Here is a 17,044-nt window from a genome sequence, read left to right on the forward strand (position 1 = left end):
TGCTGCATACTGTAGTTAAAAGTACCTTTCCAGCTTCCCTGTAGGTCCCCTTTAGGTACCGGAAAGCCGCTATAATGTCTTCCTGGAGCCTTCTCTTCTCCAAGCTCAACAATGCCAACTCTCTCAGCCCGTCTTCTTAGAGAGGTGCTCCAGCCCTCTGGTCATCTTTGTGACCCTCCTATGGACCCGTTAAAGCAAGACCAGGTTGTCCTTATGTTGGGGGCCCCAGAGTGGCATGCATTGCTCCAGGTGGAGTCTCATGAGAGTGGGAGCAGAGAGAATCACCTCCCTCAACCTGCTGGTCATGCTTCTTTTGATGCAGCCCAGGATTTATCTGGCTTTCTGGGCTGCAAATGCTCATTGTCGGGTCATGTTGAGCTCCTTGTCTATCAACACACCCAGATCTTTCTCCTCACAGCTGCTCTCAATTCATTCTTGGCCCAGCCTGTATTTGTGCTTGGAATTATCCTGACCCACGTGCAGGGCCTTGCACTTGGCACTGAACTTCATGAGGCTCACATGGGCCCACCTCTCAAGCCTGTCCAGGTCTCGCTGGATGGCATCTCCTCCTTCCAGCTGTACTACATGGCTTGGTGGTGTTGCCAGACTTCCTGAGGGTGCACTCAATACCACTGTCCATGTTACTGGCAAAGACATTAAAAAGTGCTTGTCCCAATACCAGCCCCTGAGGAATGCCATTCGCAGGCATAGGATGATTATGTAGGCTATTTCTCCTGCGTTATCAAAAGTTTTTTACTAGGGACTTTGTGTTTGGTGTTTTTTGGGGTGGTTTTTTTTTGGAATGCATATGGTCTTTCCTCTTCTCTCTGTTCCCTTATCGCTCAAGTCAAAATATTAAAAAAAATATTTCCTAATCATTTTACTTGCAATAAGCAACGTATTTCATATCTTCTTTGTATTCTTCCCTTTAATGCAACATTAAAACTACTCCTGGGTGCTTAAAGATGGTTTTGTGCTTGTCTAATATTCCAGTTTATTTTGATATTTTTTATTTTAATGGCTCTGCATTCCCTGAAAAGATCCGATGATGAAAAAAATAAGTGAGCTGCCAGCTGGTGTATCTAGTGCCATTCATTTAGCATGCATCAGGCTACTTTGTTTCCTGAGAACCTGTCCTTTGTCTTATTTTTACACTGCCTGTTCAGGATACCCCCTGGTATTCACTTGATCTGCTTCAGAATTTTAATGCTAGTTGTTCTCTGCAAAGTGGCACAACCAAGTGGATACTTTAAGTAACTGAAGTTTACCAATTCCTGATTTGGGCAAGCAAAAGTTCTCATGTCTTACTAGAGCCTTGGAACACCAGTGAATGATCTGCTTTTTTTTTTCTCTCCTTTAAAACATCATCCCTGGACTCGTATAACAAACATTCTGTATTTTTGTTTCCCACAGATGAGTGCTAATGATTGTCAAGACCCACCGGAGTACTGGACAATCCATGGACTATGGTATGATCATAGAGTGTTTTTATTTCAGCCTGGAAAGGAAAAATCAAATTTTGTACCAGGATGTTAGTATTTTGTTTGTTTGTTTTAGGGCTTAATCTATCTGGTTTTATGATTCCCTGAAACAAAAACCTTCACTTTGTTGGAAATCAAAACCCTGTTGTTTGATATAAAACTGAAATACACTTCTGCATGTCATGATTTGCAAAGCTCCTGAAATAGTCTTGCCACATGAGTGTTTTGTTTATACATTTTCTAAGATCAGTAGTGTTCTCAAACAGAAAGGGAAGTAGTGTTTCCCTTTTTTTTTTTCCCCTTCTCTCCCAGCGTACACAGAATTTCTTAATGTCTCGTGACTGCATGTGGCTTTAAGTATCTTAACTCAGCACAAATATTGCAAAAGTACAGGGAAAAACTAATTGCTTCAGGGGAATCAACTCATGGGAGTTGGTGCCTATGGCAGCATTTCAAAGGTTTTCCTGACAAATGCAGGGGAAAATTCAGTGCAGGACTTTAAGCTATCCATCCTGGAAAGGTGAACAGCATTATGTCTAGATTTCCAGTGAGTGTCTTGGTGGTACTTGCAGAATCATCACTTGGTGCAGTGGTTGAGGAGGTCAGTGTCATTAGGGGCATCATGTGCAAGACCCTTCCATATCATTTACTCCCCCCACAGAACTTTTACACATAGGGAGAGGGACTGGAGGGCCTAACAAAGAGCTTCTGTGTGGAAATGTTTTGGCCATAATTAATGTCTTGAATTTTTATTTCTGAAACATTGCGAATGCTGATGGGTTACTTGAATTGTTAAATAAAATCTTTAGCTATAATCTTCCATATTTAAAATTCTGGCTAATGAAATAAACCAGAATGATATTAGTTACCATTAGTGAGTTAGGAGACATATATTTTCACTTTTGTTTTCCTTCCCTAGGCCTGACAAAACTGAAGAGTGTAATAGGACATGGCATTTCAATGTCACAGAGATTAAGGTATTTACTTAAAACAAAAACAATTGTACCAAGCAGAGCTATGCAATTACTTCTACACATCCTATATGCAAAATCTGTAGCTTACAATTTATCACTGTTAATGTTTGCTGAGAGGTGTGTTCTTTTAAAGACTCCACAAATTCATTAGGTGCTTCTGGTACTACTTGAAGTTGCAGTGCTTGTGGTCATTAGCAGCTGTTCCTGCTTGGTTTTGTAGGTGTGAGGTTTGACTAGTACAGCCACATCCTCCTTAAATATAGAATACAGGCAGTGGATTTGCAGTAGTAAGAAGTACTTGTGAAAATGTGGTTACAGTCAGTCCATGTTCTCTCTTCCATTTTCTACTGCAAAGAACACAGAAAGTGTGAGTTCAGAGTACAGTTTTCTGGGTGTTTCCTCCCAGGGAATTAAGCATTCTTAATTTTTTTTAATTAAAAAAAAAATCCATATTTCACTCAAATGTGTTGTGAACGGGGAAAGGAGGCTCGAACCAACAAATGTGAAAAGCTGTGTGATTGAACAACTTCTGCAGGGACAGTTGAAGGAAAAGCCTACTTTGAGGCAGTGTGTTGGTATTAGTACTTTCAGATGTTTAGCCAGTTGTACCTACCTGTTACCTTCAACAGCAGCATGTTCAAAATATTGGGGAAAAAGACCTTTTCTCTTTCTGTGGGTAAATGTTTTAGTTGGGGGTGTTGAAAGATGAGGCCTCAGTTCTAGAGAATGTTGCAATGTGTGTAGATTTTGTAAGAAATACTTTTCAACACTGTAGGTTTATTGTGATACTTTTAGGATCTTCTGTCAGACATGAGACACTATTGGCCTGATGTGCTTCATTCGTCTCTGAATCGCACCCAGTTCTGGTGAGTACAAAAAAACCTAAGAAGTATTTTGGATATTGTTTTATAAAAAAATGAATTGATCTGACTTGGTAATTCTTCAGGTGAGACATTGTGCCTGGGAAACGGTGTCCAGGAAGCCACTGAAAGTAGTCTATCTTGTCAGTCTCATTTGCAAAATAGATCTATTTTCTTGTTAGAGCACCTGCAGGTTGCAGCTGTTGAGAAGGCTATAGCAGAGGTTTCAGAGAAATTAAACTTAGTGAAAGAGAATGTGTTTCCTTCCTTTACCCCCAGGGAGGAGAAACAGCTGCTGTTGACATATTAAATCTGAATAGCAGTAGCGCTCCTGGGGTGTCACATTTAACTGCAAGAGTAGCTTTCAGACCTCTTCTAGCTAATTTCGCTGTGTTGCTGGCCTTGAGAGACCTTTCCTTTTGGGCTTTCAAATTTTTTGAAGGGAATGTGCATCTCTCTTAGTCTTGTGCTTGCTCTGCAGAAGGCACTTCTCAGAGTCTTAAACTGGTTCCGCAAGTGTCTTATGGCAACCTAAACTTGTACCTGTTGAAAGTGGTGGTCTCACTTTTTTCTCCCTCCACACCTTTGTTCTTGCACTGTGCCAAGGAGAGCACGACTGCTTCTTTCTGTGGTAGCACAGTTTTATGCCACCTTAAACTGTTCCTGGAATTAGAGTAAGAAAAATGTGTCATAAGTCTAGCATCTCTCATGTGCTGGCTACCTACCTATTTATAAAAACAGGTGCATGGCAGTTCTTATTTTACTAATGGGTGGTTTGGTAGGCAGCAGGTATGAACAAATACAGTCGAAACCTTTTCCCCTTCAGTTACAGGCTAGCAAATAACACTTTTTTTTCAATACCTGGAAATAAGAAATATCATAAAAGCAATACAAATGTCAGGTTATAACACTGTAACTAATATTTTGACTGACAAGTTAATTCACTCCCTTTCAGTAAGGTGACAAGTGCACTGTAATTGGCAGCTCTAACTGCATATTTTTGTAAATGTAAGCTTTTAAGCCAACTGAAAGCCAGTAAAATCCCATTGTATGTCCCCCTTCAGTTAAAATACTGTATTTACTTAAAAATTAACAAAAAAAATCAAAAATTGTCTGTAGCATAAACTTCCTGATACAGCAGAAATAAGAATCTGAAAGTAAAACTGACTGTTCACAGTTATTGTAGACTAAGGGTATCTTAATTGGGTAAAGATTGTGAGCAGTCACAAACCAAATGGATATTGACTATCTTACTGTATCATGTCAGGGTTTTCCCAAGGCTGCTATAATTGTGTATGTTTCTTCTTGGATTTACCTCTAACTGTAGCCCTGGCTTAAAAGGGGAGGTAAAGAATATTTTTTCATGATTTTAGTATGGCTGTGGGTGCTTCTGTAAAGGTAGTTGCACATCTCTGTTCACCTTGTTGACTTATGGGCTGTGAAAATTGCCCCCCAAGAGCTTGAACTGGTCAGGCTAGAATGCCTTAAGGACAAAGGGTTATATGTGCTTTATATCTCAATTTATTAACTGAAACTGTCCCTCTTATAGTAGTTAGTAATTTTTTTGACCAAATAAAAAATTCTACATCAGGAATCCCTTCAGGATCAGTTTCTACATATACAGAGAAGGAATCAGTGTTTAGCCTATAGGACAGCTGGGTCTCCCTAATCTACATTTTGTGGGCAGCACTTGCAGCTGTGCTCTACAGACCTTTGTTCCTACCCTAATAATGAGCCGGTCTTCCAGCTGGGTGGTTTCTATAAACCTCAGACCCACCTGATATGTGTCCTGACTTTGTCACATCTGTGTGACTTTGTGCCTGGGGGAACTCTTGCCTTGTACACAACAGGGAGCAAAATCCTTTCAACAGAGCTGAGTTGTACTAGTTTTGTTCCTTTGCATTTCTGCAGCCCGCTAAGACTTCATTTGTAGGACTTGGCTATGAGGTATGCTAGTGGAACACTTACTCTTAGCAGTGCCATAGAGGAATTGGTGGCTAGTGGAACCCAGTCTAGTGCCTTAAGCCTCACTCCTGTGTGGCTGAGAAAGTACTTGTGCCTTCTTACAAGGAGGAAAAGATGAAAGCAAAGTTCTTGACAACTAGCCTGTGCTCTGTGCTACTGCCTAGCGCATTGGTATGTCTAGAGGTACAGAAGGATGGGTGGCCTTCATGAATATCCACCTGCCATCCCGCTGTGAGCTGAGGCTCAAGTAGAATTACCTTGTCCTCTTGTGGTCTAGGTGAAGGGTAATGTGTCTCAGTGAATAACATTGAGACATTAATTCTTTTGATTTCTAAACAGATTATTTTATGTTATTCCTTAGTACCTGCAGCTCCTTCCTAACTGCTTCAGTTTGCATGTAAATGGAAGAGGTGAAGGTGAAATTTCATATGCCTGTGCTGAATGGTCAGAATTAGCTGTATCTGCATTTTTTTTCACAAAAATTTTTTATGCAAAAATATTTTTTTGCAAAAAAAAAGTAACGCTGTCAAGAGTGTTATCTTAAAGTTTCACTAATTCAGTAATTAGAGTCTCTAGTGACTCTAAAGTAGTTTTCCATTCGGGAAGTTCACAGGACTGATTAAAAAAACTTGGGCACAATGTATTCTTGACTTGTGGCAGCTGATGATGCACAGGCACTGTCTGTGGGTAGGTCTGTGTATTTTTACTTGAGATCCCCACAGCCCCATTGCCTGGGCCATGTATCAGTGCAAACTGGACCAAACCACTCCAGCAGCGGTCCCATGGTAGCAGTAATATGCTTCTTGAGCACCATCAGATCTTTACCCTTCTCTTTCCGCCTTCTTTCTGGAAACAGCAGGGCACTCTAATACAAGTACTACAGAAAGCCTTCCAAAGACAAGCACAACACTTTACCCTTACTTTTACACACATGCATGCATATATTCTCTGAAGAAAAATTGACATCCTACATGCAAAGCCTTGCCTCCAGCTTACTGTGGTTCCAGTAGTCCTTTGGATTTGGCTGTTGTCTGCTTCTGGTCCAAGCTAACTGCTCAATATCTCTTGCTAAATTTATCCCTAAACAGCTTCCATTTGTTTTAAAACTGTGGTCTCTTTTTCTCATCAGTAATTTTAATTCCCTTGTTGAGAAATCTGCTCTTTGGCCCATATAAAGTGGACATCTCCAGGCAGTAAACAATTCACTTGAGATGCAGTCAGGTTCAGTGTTACAGCGAAGATGAGAACTCTCTACAAGGCTGAATTTGGGAACATACAGTAAAATCTTCTAGTAACACATCTTCTCCCCTGCCCCAAATCTTTTGACCCCACAGCTGCTTTATTCATTCTCTGTTCAGAAGTAGTGTACGAATTTCTCTAGGTAAAAACATAACTTTTAAAAGTGTTATCATTCCTGAGGAAAAATATGAAGTTAATAGGAATGAGCAATTCAAAGGCAGGCTTTCAAGTGAATAATAGTTGTCCTTGTACTTCTCTACTTTTCTGTGACATACTTAATGTATCATAAGGCCAGAGAATGCTGTGGTAGTGGCAGGAATTTGTGATTAGATAACTTTTTGTGTACATCTGCTGAATTGATACCTATTTAATACAGGGCTCATGAAAACTTGAAAAGAAAGAAGAAAAAAAACCCCCATACTCCTTCCCCCCCTCCCCAATTCACAGGTGGCCTTATTAAAGATTATACTGTTTATTCTTTCAATAGACTTTAGAATTGATATAAATATATTTTGAGCTTTGCCCCCCCCCCCTTTTTTTTTTTTGGTCCAATTTGAGTTTGTCATAAAATTGCAAGAATTGCTTTCTTTTGCACTGTTCCTTTTTATTAGAAGACTTGGTGGGGGAATAGAAGAAAGATTTGAGAGCAGGCCTGTGAAAGTATTTCCACAGGCCAAAGTAAAAGCTGATGCAACAGTCTTGTCTCAGTAGCTTGTGCAGTTTGATTGTTCCACCCTGTCATGGTTTAACCCCAGCTGGTAACTAAGTACCTTGCAGCTGCTTGCTCACCCTCCTCCCTCACCCCAGAGGGATGTGGAGCAGAATTGGGAAGGGATGTAAAACTCGAAGGTTGAGATAAGAACAATTTAATAATTGAAATAAAATAAACCCAACAATAATTATTATAATTTTTATTGTTACAATAATAATAAAAGGAGGGAGAAGGGAGAGGAATAAAATTCAAAGGGAAGTGAGAAAAGAAAACAAGTGATGCACAGTAAGGTTGTTCACCACCCACTGACTCTTGCCCAGCCAGTCCCCAAGCAGCGATTGGCAGGCCCTGGCCAACATCCCCCAGTTTATATACTGAGCATGAAATTCTGTGGTATGGAATATCCCTTTGGCCAGTTTGGGTCAGCTGTCCTGGCTGAGTCCTGTCCCAACTTCTTGTGCCCCTCCAGCCTTCTTGCTGGCAAAGTCCAAGAAACAGAAGAGTCCTTGACTTAGTGTAAGCATTACTTAGCAACAGCTAAAAACATGAGTGTGTTATCAATGTTGTCCTTAAATCAAATCCAAACCCACAACACTGCACCAACTACTAAGAAGAAAATTAGCTCCATCCCAGCTGAAACAAGGACACACTCAAAATAAGGGTTAGTCTGTTCAGTTTTGAGAATTTTTTAGTGCTTTGAAAGTACATTTGACAGATAAGATTCCACTAAAACTTATACAAAATTCAGAAATACTTATATTCTAGGCATATTCTTACCATTCTGACCTCCAAACATCTCTTTGCAATACATGGAGAGATCTTTGTATCATAAGAGCATGATACGTGTTTACTTCATAAATTCCTTCATTTAATTATTTCAAAACCGAGCTGATTCAAAGGAGACAGCTAAATAAACCAAACACTCCAGCCGTTGGGGCTAACTTAATCTAAAAAACCCACCCAAATTCTGCTTTTGGCTTCATAAAGTTTTGTCACACTCTTGTGACATGAAGTATTCTTAGTCAGCTTTGGAATGAAGCAATGATTTGCTCCATTGGTATCTATCTTACCTTGTCACCTTGCAATGCCTAATCTTACAAAGACAGGTGATGGACGGGGGAGGAGAGTTTTTTTCCTTTTGGTGGGATAACAGGTGAAGGGTTGAACTATAAATTACTTTCACACAAATTCATACACATAATTTATAGGAAAACAGATTACTAATTCTGAATGTCCCAGGTCATCCAAACCGTTAGACCATCATCTCCTTTGTCTTCTGCAGCTCTTACATTAATTTGAAGTCTCTCTTTTGCAACTGCCGCTGTTAAGGCCAACTCATTTGTATTGTTTTAACACCACTTATTATCTGAAAGGCTTTTTCCTTAGTCTGATGTTACAAACCATAATGAGGGACTTTGTGGGCTTTTCCCTTACTCTCCTGGTAGGTCCAAAATCTTGGTAAATGATACTACTAAAAAAACCCAATATATGGATATGGTTGTAATTGAAATGGTGGGAGTTCTCTTGGTTTGCCTTTTTGCATGTGCAGTATTTTTCTGAGTGCAGTGTCTTACTTCACACATACAGCCTTTCAGATGCTTGCTTTAATTGTATTGGCTAGCTTGTGCAGCATATAATGTTTTCTAAAACTTAAATTTTGCTTTTCTCCTATAGGAAGCATGAGTGGGAGAAACATGGCACTTGTGCAGCCACGCTTCCAATCCTTAATTCTCAGAAAAAATACTTTAGTAAAGCCTTAGAACTCTACCAGCACATTGATCTTAACAGGTATGTAAATGAGCTCAGTGGTCTGCCTCTTATTTCAAACAGTTCCTAAAAGGTTCAAATCTAGCCTAAAAAGAAAAATCTAAAAATCTGATGGCAGAGGGGAAATGAGTATTAACATAAATTATTTTTAGTACTGGAGTTCAGAGGAAGGATTGTCTACTCTGGGAAGCATGTCTCTGATCACCTCAGAGTCTGGTAAGCCAGCAGTGTTCTTTGCAGCATAATTCTAAACAATGTGAGCCAGTAAATTTTGAGAAGCCTTATCACTTATATCTCGCTACCAAAAGCTATTCTACCTGTAAACTTACAAATCAAGTGACAACCTCCCCCAGACTTCTGAGTCATACAGAGGGCCAAACACATGCTTCTAGAAAAGACAGTGCTGTGCTCAGAGGAAAGGACAAGCTGTGGGCAAAATCCTGAAGGACGTCCTGGGAAGAGGCTGAGAGGTAACAGCAAGAGAGGGTGTCCTGAAGGGCAGTGTTCAGTCACTGCAAGCAGCCCTCTGCTGTCCTTTCAAACAGCGGCAATGTGACAGTCTTGCTTTGTCCTAGGGGCTGATTCCTCCTCATGGTTCCAAAGTGCTGGCCATTCCAGATACAAAATGTTGGTGGGAATGTTGTGGCTTGTCCAAGCACTGTATGTACACGTTCTGGCTGCAGGTGAATGGTAGAAGGTCAGAGCCCTTTCCTGATCAGTGCTTGATATGAGTAGGAGAATGTTTCACACAGCTTTGTTGACCTTGAATTGTGTCTCTCTATCAGAGAAAGGAGAGAAGTTATTTTGTATCTAGAAACATATCTTAAAAATAATTTAAAAAAAAATTAAAAATAGTGTTCTGTCGATGTTTTTTTCCAAGCAATCTCCTAAGACAGACTCATTCACTTTGCACATGCACAAAGGAAATATGTCTTTCTCCCACCCCCCTCCTATTCTTGTAGGTGTCTTGTAAAACTTAATCAGATTTTTCTAGACACAGTGCTTAAGAGCATGTCGTATGTAGTATTAAAATAATAATGTCTGATAAGTCAGTTGCCGAAGTAGCTGTGATGGTGTGACTAAAACATTTACAGATGGCACAGTGACCAGTTATGTGACTTGATACCAGCATGTGTAGCACTGAAAAAGAGTAGCAACTGAAACATAGAAATCAATTGCTCAGAGCATATTCTCCGCTGTAAAAATGCGTATAATTAATCTTTACTGAAAAGAGTAATATTTTCTCTGATTTTCTGATACTCTCTGATATACACTGCTGGTACTCTCATTGTACTTCATTTTACCTGAATGAGAAAAAGTAGTGGTAGTGATTAAGAGACTGTTTCCAGAAAGGGAATTATTGAAAAGAAGTTATCATGCAGGCTCTTGTAAGAATGACAGAACATTGCCTATTTTATTGGCCTCCTTATACCCCGTGGAAAATGGCTATGATGAACAGCTAGACCTTTAGTAAACTGGGTTCAGTCTTCCCCATGCAGAACCTGACCTTGGAAGGGTTGAGTATTATTAGCACTCATGGATTAAATCCATGTGAGATGCTGAACATTCCCACTCCTTATGGAAGAAGCTGGGACGTAGAGGCTTGGATCTATTGGGTCCTGACTCTTGTCAGCTTGGAAGTGTGGACTTCCCTCAGGGCTGAATCTAAAGGCGTATATAGGCCTGAGGTTTTTGTGAGTTACCTTGTTTTGCTTATGTGAACAACCTTTCCTCTTCAAAAATCTGTTCATTAGGAAGTGTTTCTGCCCTGGCATTGATGTTAATCCAAATCCACAGACCATGTTCCTCTCCCAGCGTGCTGTGCACCTCCCACCCCAGCAAGCCCACCCCACGTTAGAACATGAGGGTGCCTAGAGCAGCCTCACAAGTCTGTTTCCATCCCTTCTTGGTGGCCAGAGCGTAGGGGTGTGGCTCGAGGCAGGGGAAAAGAGGCAATTAAACTACATGTACTGCCACTCAATGGAGTATTCTGAAGGTTCAGTAAATAACAATGATACAGCCCTTTCCCCTAGCCGTGTCTGAAGACTTGACTCCCCCAGCTCCTCAGATTAAGGCAGGGGAGAGGGTTCTTCCTGACCCTACTGAGTTGGATGGGAAGTAGCCTTTCAGAAAAGGGGAGTCTTTCCTAGGCTTGGTAGTGGATGGAAGGCAAGTTTCCCTTCCTCCCCATTGTTGTGATGATTCTCACTAAGATTATCTGTTTACCTAATGACTATGAAGTTATGTTTGCGTACAGGAACTGTGGAAAAATGTTTTGTCTTTGTTTCAGTTGTCTCCTGAAAGCTGGGATAAAGCCAAGCAGTTCGTATTACCAGGTAAGAGGCAATCTTTTATAAAATAAAATCACGTGCAGGTACTTTTTTTCATCAGGAGTCATGTAATTTCTAGAGAATAAGTGATCTTTTTTAAATTGCTCTTTAACATTCTGATTTATCTAAAAGTTTTTGTGAACTTAACGAGTGTGGGAGCTGTTGGAACACGTGCTAGTGACTTATTAATTTCTTTAAGCTTTTTAATTTTTCAGATGACTGCCATAAAGGAAACTCTTACGAAGTTTTACGGTGTAACACCAAAGATCCAATGTCTTCCTCCTGAAGAGGTAAAAACTCCAAACACACACATATACAGAGCCCAAACCCTGCAAAATCAAAAAAACAAAAAAAAAAAAAACGTCTAGCCAAACAAAAGACCCAACAACTTTTTTAAAGACTACTTTTTATCAAAAACCAAAAGCAAAAATAGAGTGAAAAATCTTCAGCATGGTGAAACTTAGGTATCGGTGTTCCTTGTGTAATCTCTTTGCAGATTAGATATTGCTCAGTTCTTGGAGTTGAGTTCATAAAAACGTTGCTTACATACTGGCATCACTGAGTTCAGCTTATATTACTGTTGCCACAGCCTTTTCTTAATGCAGAAAAATTGTTAGTCAGGAAGTGTCCATTCTTCACCTAGTAACTTTGCTGTTGGTATACATACTCAGAAAGTAGGAGCGCTGGGTTTTAAAGTTCTCTTTGTCTTTAAAAATTTGAACCTGCATCTCCTGCATGTGCTGTAACCACCATGCTAGAGGTACTGCAGTAACTGAGTACTTTTCAATCCTCCTGCTAGGGCTTAATTGCCATATAGCAAATTACTGTAACCAACAAGAGTGAGCTGAATGGAGCCAGCGACTGTCAGCCCTGACAAAGGTACTGCCTGTCAGCAGCAGTCTTTCCTTCGCAGGGCATCGCTCATGTTCTGCATGAACTGCCTCCATGGACAGACTCCTTCAGAAATAAAGCAGCCCGGAGGCTCTTCTCTGAGGTTGTTCTTAAAAGCCTGTACCTAAAGAGGTAGAAAAAGGCATTTTGGGCTTCACTGTCGTTCAGGATGACTATATTCTTTCCTCTCGAGCCAACAGTGTCTAGAATTTCCATTTCTTTCTACTTTTCCTTGCCAATGATTATACTGTGAATCACAATCCAGTAGAGAAACACACAGATGCTGTAGCATAAAATACAAGTCTCCGTATCGAAATCAAAATGCCTTTGGAGGAACAAAATAGTATTTTGAGCAATTAAATGGGTAGGCTGCATAGCTGTTTCTTCCCTTTTTCAGCTAGGTTTCTTTGCTTTTATCCAACAGGAAAACAAAAAAACAAACCCAAAAGATAGCTTTCCCTCTTATGAGTATTTCCTTATTATCTCAGCTTGATAAAAGTGGTTTACTACAAAACACTTGGCAGAGTTATTGCCCATACACAGACAATTTTATGAAAAATTGCCAAGATACAGTTGAAGTTCAATAGCTTCTGTGTTGTTAGCTCATTTACTTTAGTAGTGCTCTGAGTTTTTTATGCTCAGATGTTTCTTCATGTGAAAAAGAATTCTAGGTTACAGCATTTTCAAAAAGTATTTTTAAGTTACTGTAAGCAACAGAGGAATGTGAGTTGGATGTGGGTTGCACACTCACCCACCTTTTGATGTTGCAGAAATACAGAGCTAACACAGACTCCAGTTTCTAGCTCTGTTCACTGGAGTTCTGCCATTGCTTTTAGTACAGTTGGGGTACTGCTCAGATTATGTGGAAGTAATTTAAAGCTTGAGTCTCCTGTGCTTAACAGCTGAATCTAATGGGTAATAGAGAGGAAAGAGTACACCACAGCTGTTTGAAGATAACCCAATTCAGAGCTCCAGCCTTGTCAATGCCTGAAGTGCGTTATGGAGATACTTTGATATTTAAAACATTACACATTTGCTGTGTTCTTAAATTTCTTAAAAAAAACCCACACCCTAAACAAAAAATAGCCCACCAAAACCCAAAGAAACCCCAACAGTAAAAAACTCAATCACAAACAACAAAAAAATACTCCACCACAGTTACTTTTGTCTTGTATGTGTATTTTGGTTCGGCTCAAAGGTTTCAAAACCAGTTTTTTCCTACCATACATTTTGTCACACCTGAGCATTTTGGGGGATTTTTGTATAATCTTCTGTCCCACATGAAAGGCTTCCATGCCCGTCTGTCTTATTCGTGGCCAATATTTTTCTTCCTAATCTGTCCTGTAGTCCAAAAATGACATTTCTGCTACTTTTGACAGCTTGCTTCTGTGTTCTTTTCAGTAAAAGCTATTACAAAACCAAGTTTCTTTGCTCCTTTTTGGAGAACTTTCTTTGCCTCAATTCCCATCCTGCTACAAGAGATTTGGTGAAAGGTGGCTTTCAGGTCACACATACCTTTCAATATTCAGAGTTCAGCCATAACTCATCAGTAAGGTGAACAGCTTCTGTGTACTGTGCAGATTTGATAAATGGCAAGATAATCTGTGTCGCGGTATTTCATAATGAGACTAGTTTGGCAGATTCCCCATGTTGCTGAATAATGTTGGGATGTGTTTTGTTTCTGTCCATCCAGAGTGGATACCTCTGGTACCCGTCTCCTTCACATTTTTAAATGGCAAATACACAAATAAGCACTACTGTATTCTATAGATAAATAAATTCTTCAGACATACTGCCTTATTTTCTTCTCCCCATTAAGCTGATCTCATCCCTCATGTTTCTAGGGTGAAAAAGCACAAACAATTGGTCAGATTGAATTCTGCTTCACCAAAGAACTGCAGCTGAGAAACTGCACGGCACTGGAGGGTGAATCTGACCCAGTGCAGGCTGACTTGAAGCTTGGAACTGAGGAATTGTCTGTCTGCAGTGACTCTCTCCCAACCTATTATCCTTCACAGGTCCAAGATCACAAATGAAGCCATAAGAGTTTGAAAAAGTTTTTAAGGAGCAACAAAACCCAAACCCTTAAACATTGTATCTTGGAAAGTGGCCTTGACTTAGTAATATTCCAAAGCCCTGTCCAGATTGCAGGCATGCTGGGAAGATTTCTGCTGGAAAACATACTTCTTTCGCCATTAAAGGAGAATGGTCCACATTGTATTATCAGTTACACAGGCTAAAGTATTGAATTGTTGCTTGGATATTGATGAGATCAGAATCTGATTTACAGCTTTGCCTGGACTTTTTGGTTTGCTCATGTTTAGAATCAATGTTCAAAAGAGAACTGTGACTTCTTAGTTAAATCTGCCACTTCTTGGTTTCTGCCAGTGAGTTGGGGAATTTAAGTTGTTCTTTGTTTTGAAAGAATGCTTGTCTTTCTGAGATTACTTTCTTCTCAAGAAATTGTCATCTAATGTAAACAAAAAGAACTTGGAGACCTGTCAGAAGATCCTTTCCCAGACATAATACCCACTGCCTTGTGTAAGTTTCCTTTCCAGAAGTGCTGAACAGAGGCCAGGTCCTCTGAGGCATTAAACCTTTCATCACTCAGGAGATCACGGTGGACCAAAGATGACAGCTTATGCATAACTACATAGTGGATGAAGTAACATTCATCGGGTTTTAGCATTTCTGCGTAAAGGTCCTCAGGAAGACTATTTGTAGCCTTACTTATTCTTTGATTGATTTTGCTACGTTAGCTTGATATAGTCTTGAAGAACAGCCAATCTTAGAACTTAACTTGCTAGTGTAGGAAAACGTTAGGCCCTAGAAGTATGTTGTTATTAATTTTTCATTGTATTTGAACATTTAGCATTACCACAGAAGTGTGAGTGCCTGCACTTTTATTCAAAAATGATTGTCACGTAATCACTTTGTTCCAAGAAACAGCTTTTTATAGGTGAAACAGCAAATACCACAGGATTTTCAGTGAGAAGTACAAATGTTAGCAATAGTGCATCTCCACCCCATAATAATAACATGCCACAAAGTTGCACATTTCCAAAGGGGACAAAATTTGGGAGTAACCCTGTACTTTTTTAAACTTTCTCTTCATCTCTTTCAGATAGTACTTAGACAGTACATCGGTTTTGAGTGGACTAAATAGAGTGCAAACAACTTAAAATGGACATTAATTTACAATTCACATCATAAGTTGATTTTTTTAAAAAGAAGCAAGACTCACCTTTTCCTCAAAACTGTGCAATTTTTTTAATGGTTTGGATTTTTTTTATCCTTGGAAGTCCTTTGTTCTTCTTTTCCTTTCAAGGTTCTCGGGGTGCAATGCCATATCCTTGCTTGTTAAGCTAATTAGCAGTGAGGGAACTGGAAACCTAGGCTGGTAACTGCCATCGACTATCTCATAAACATCTTGCTGAGTGCTTTTCAGTCACCAGTTCAGTTATGAACACAGTCCTTAATCAAAACAATAGACTTCTCAAAATCTCACTATAAATATTGCCACCTTGGATGAGCAGGTACAGTATAAAAACATCCCACGAAATCCTCAGCAACATGCTGTGCTGCTGCCAAGTGAGTGATTGTTGGGTTTGCCTATTTTTCTGCAATTTTAATTCCTTGGTCCTCTTCACGTTAGAAGAAAAGCTGAAACTTGGAAGCAATGGTGGCATTGGTTCTTGCACGGACACATGCTTAATGGAAGCTCAAATCAATGGCCTAATTTTTTATTTTTAATTGCAGTATAAGTTATATATTTTTTTTATGAACCACATAATGCTTAGGGAGACAAATACATTATGAGTTCTCTGCAGTTCAAATGTAATGCATTAATTTAAGGAAAGCCAACAACTGCAAATAGGTACTTTGCACGGAAGTGACAACAGACGCTTAATAACATCCACAATGTGAGGTTCAAAGTAAACCTGATTCTTGCCAAATAGTCAGTGGATACAGACAAGAGTTAGAAATGACCAGCCTCTGCAGTAAGTAGATCATATAGCTTCCATGTGGTTTTGAACTTCATTTTCAAATGCAAGAAATGCGAGGGACGTGCTAAGTTTTAAAACTTTGAGGAGAAACTAGTATAATCTGAAATGAGAAAGGGAGAGGAAGGGAGGGAGATGGCAAATGCAGCAGCATGCTAAACAACAGCCTGCAACTGAGTAAAACAGGTCGGATGTTAAGTCAAGGTTGGCTAAAAATAACCTCACAGACTCTGAAGTTGTTTAAAGGACATACCTGAGGTACTGCATTAACAAAACCACACACGTTCTTTTAATTGTACTGATGTTATTAAACATTAGATTTTGTAATTTGCTATGATTAATTTATTAGTAGTAGTAATAAAACACTGTGTATGACTGCCATTGCTTGGTTTTTGACAATCCCACCTCCCTAGCTTTTAGGAAGATAAAAATGCCTTTTAAAAGCTACTGACTGATTTTTATGCAGAGAAGTGCCAAGACACTGTAAAGTTTTAAGTGATACGTTTAAGGGCTATGTCTGGATGTGGGCAACCAGGAGAGGTGAATGAATGGTGGCACTGGTTCAGACCAAAGATCATGTCCTTTGTTCTCTCTAGCAATGGCTTACAGCCAGTTACCAGCCTTGGCGGTTGCTTTTCATCAGAATGTATAATCTCAAGGGTTGGATTAACACAATTTAAATACAGGAGTTAAACATAGGTATATTGGGAGCCTTAAAAATCACTTCAGTTCTTAAAAGTGTCACTCACTTTCTTAAGCAAAATAAAATCTGTCAGCCTTGAAGATTCAGTATAGCCTGGGGAAGATGTGGGCTATATTCT

General features: G+C 39.6%; 1 protein-coding gene across 5 annotated transcripts in view; it reads left to right on the forward strand.

The window, feature by feature from the left end:
• The window catches only part of RNASET2 (ribonuclease T2), a 28,920-nt gene extending 12,316 nt beyond the window's left edge, over positions 1–16,604 (forward strand). For all 5 annotated transcript variants that reach the window (XM_080388981.1, XM_080388980.1, XM_080388983.1 and 2 more), the window contains exons 4-10: positions 1,414–1,469; positions 2,401–2,458; positions 3,251–3,321; positions 8,906–9,019; positions 11,289–11,334; positions 11,544–11,618; positions 14,064–16,604. In XM_080388981.1, coding sequence (XP_080245107.1) covers positions 1,414–1,469; positions 2,401–2,458; positions 3,251–3,321; positions 8,906–9,019; positions 11,289–11,334; positions 11,544–11,618; positions 14,064–14,255 — 612 coding nt within the window. In that variant the 3' untranslated portion in view covers positions 14,256–16,604. The remainder of the gene's footprint in view (positions 1–1,413; positions 1,470–2,400; positions 2,459–3,250; positions 3,322–8,905; positions 9,020–11,288; positions 11,335–11,543; positions 11,619–14,063) is intronic.
• Positions 16,605–17,044: the final 440 nt, after the last annotated feature.

The sequence above is a fragment of the Falco punctatus genome (genome assembly GCF_963210335.1).
Source record: "Falco punctatus genome assembly, chromosome: 5".
Classification (NCBI taxonomy): Eukaryota; Metazoa; Chordata; class Aves; order Falconiformes; family Falconidae; genus Falco; species Falco punctatus.